Source organism: Tupaia chinensis, unplaced genomic scaffold (assembly GCF_000334495.1).
Source record: "Tupaia chinensis unplaced genomic scaffold, TupChi_1.0 Scaffold000275_1, whole genome shotgun sequence".
Lineage (NCBI taxonomy): Eukaryota > Metazoa > Chordata > Mammalia > Scandentia > Tupaiidae > Tupaia > Tupaia belangeri.
The window spans coordinates 6310653-6312477 of NW_006159757.1; the positions used below are offsets into that span (position 1 = coordinate 6310653).

The following is a 1825-nucleotide window of genomic DNA, read 5'->3' on the forward strand; positions in this document are numbered from 1 at the left end:
CTGGACGGTCGCCGGGGCGAGGCAGCATCTGACGAATACCGAAGGTGCCGATGAGAAAGCTCCGCCCCGTGGGAGCGAAGCGATAGTCTAGGTATCAACTCTCCGGTCTGGAAGCCGGCCGGAAACGGTGTGAGGAGCGCAGGTGGAGGATGAACCACAGGACTGCAGGTGTTTGTGGCCTCACGTAGAGGCTCTCCTGTGGGAGAGGAGGAAGACGTGAACGTCAGTGTTTTGGGGGAGAACGAGGAGTTGGGATATGACGTTGAATCGTTAAGGAGTTTACAACGATGTTCATAATGTTGGGAGTTAAGTGTTAGAAGTTTGGGCGTGAAAATTTAGGATCACGCCTTATAATAGGGCCAGGAATAGGGGAAGGCCTCCGTGCCAAATTGATGCGGGCGCCCCAAAAACGTAGTATTCAAGATTAATAATACAGTTTGGATAAAAGGAAGGAAGGAAGGAAAGAAGGAAAGAAAGAAAGAAATTGGGGCTGGCAGGTGGTGTGGTGTCTAAAAACACTGGACTCCCACATGGTCCAGCGCGGTTAGAGACTCAGACCTGGTGGTTTGCTTTCTCAGTTTTTCTCTTTCTATATGTTTCACTCTGGTTACATTAAAAATAATAGTGATAAATAAAATGAAAGAAATAATTATTGAAAGAAAGAAAGAAACGAAATTCATACCAAAAACTCTGCCTCACTCACCTCATCCTAATCCCAGTCCTGGTTCCAATAAAGTTTTTCTTACACAGGTGGGTTGCGTTGAACCCTAGTTAACCGGTTTGGGCATCGCCAGCCACTGTGACCTCTTTGCAGCATAAGACTCAGGCCAGAGAAGTCTCACCTTAAATGAGTGATGCAGGGTAAGTGTCCTGGACCGGTTTTTGGCCCCAGAACCACTTCCAGAGCCTGGTATTGCTGGATCTTTCCAAGGTACTGGATTTTGTGAATATCTTGATTTTTAAATGTTGAAACTACAATTATTTATTTATTTATTTGGAGAGGTTTTTGCTACAGGACGTGTGCGCCTGCCAGAAAGACAGAGAGAGACAGACAGCGAGAAATCCCCCTGGGGGGAGTAGCCACGCCACAATCCCTTCTCCTCCATTCTCCTCTCGGGATCTTGGGCATGGGCACACACACGCACCATACAGTGCGTGAGTTTAAGCCACCGGGTCTGGGACTCGAACCGTAGTCAGCTACATGGGAGTTCAGCAACATAGCCATTATGCAAACTGCTGGTCCAGAGAGTACAATTTTTTAAAAGAATTATTTATTTAATTTTATTTATTCATTCAATTATTTTCATTTGACCAGATAAAGACAGACACATAAAGAGAAGGAAAATGAGAAAGCAAGCCACCAGGTCTGGGACTTGAACTGTGGTCGGCCATGTGGGAGTGTCCACCTTAAGCACCATACCACTTTCCGGACCCTTGGGAATACAATTTAAAAGCTTTAATCTGTGTGACGGTGTAATGGTTATGTCTCTGGACTCCCATGTAGGTAAATACGGTTCAAGACCTGGACCCAGTGACTTAAAACTTATGCTAAGGGGGTGAGGATTGGGGGGGGGGGGGTTAAGGGTGCTGGACTCCCACATGGCTGACTGCAGTTCAAGTCCCAGACCTAGTGGCTTACTTTCTCACTTTCTCTCAACCCCCCTGGTGAAATTAAAATAAAGTTAAATAAAATAATTCTTAAGATAAAAAAATAAAAATTAAAAAAACTTATGCTGGCATGTGTTCCTGCGTGCCCAAGATCCTGAGAGGAGAGTGGTGAAGGAATTGCAGCGTGGCCATGGGAATGTGTGTGTGGAGGGGGGGG

The 1825-nt window shown here is 46.0% G+C and overlaps 1 protein-coding gene across 2 annotated transcripts in view; it reads left to right on the forward strand.

The window, feature by feature from the left end:
- Positions 1–83: 83 nt before the first annotated feature.
- The window catches only part of LOC102494211 (39S ribosomal protein L42, mitochondrial-like), a 23333-nt gene continuing 21591 nt past the window's right edge, over positions 84–1825 (forward strand). Inside the window, exons 1-2 of one of the 2 annotated variants that reach the window (XM_006150041.3) lie at positions 84–168; positions 751–861. In XM_006150041.3, coding sequence (XP_006150103.1) covers positions 855–861 — 7 coding nt within the window. In that variant the 5' untranslated portion in view covers positions 84–168; positions 751–854. Of the gene's footprint in view, positions 223–750; positions 862–1825 lie in introns of both variants that reach the window. The other variant, XM_006150040.3, reaches the window with a different exon arrangement.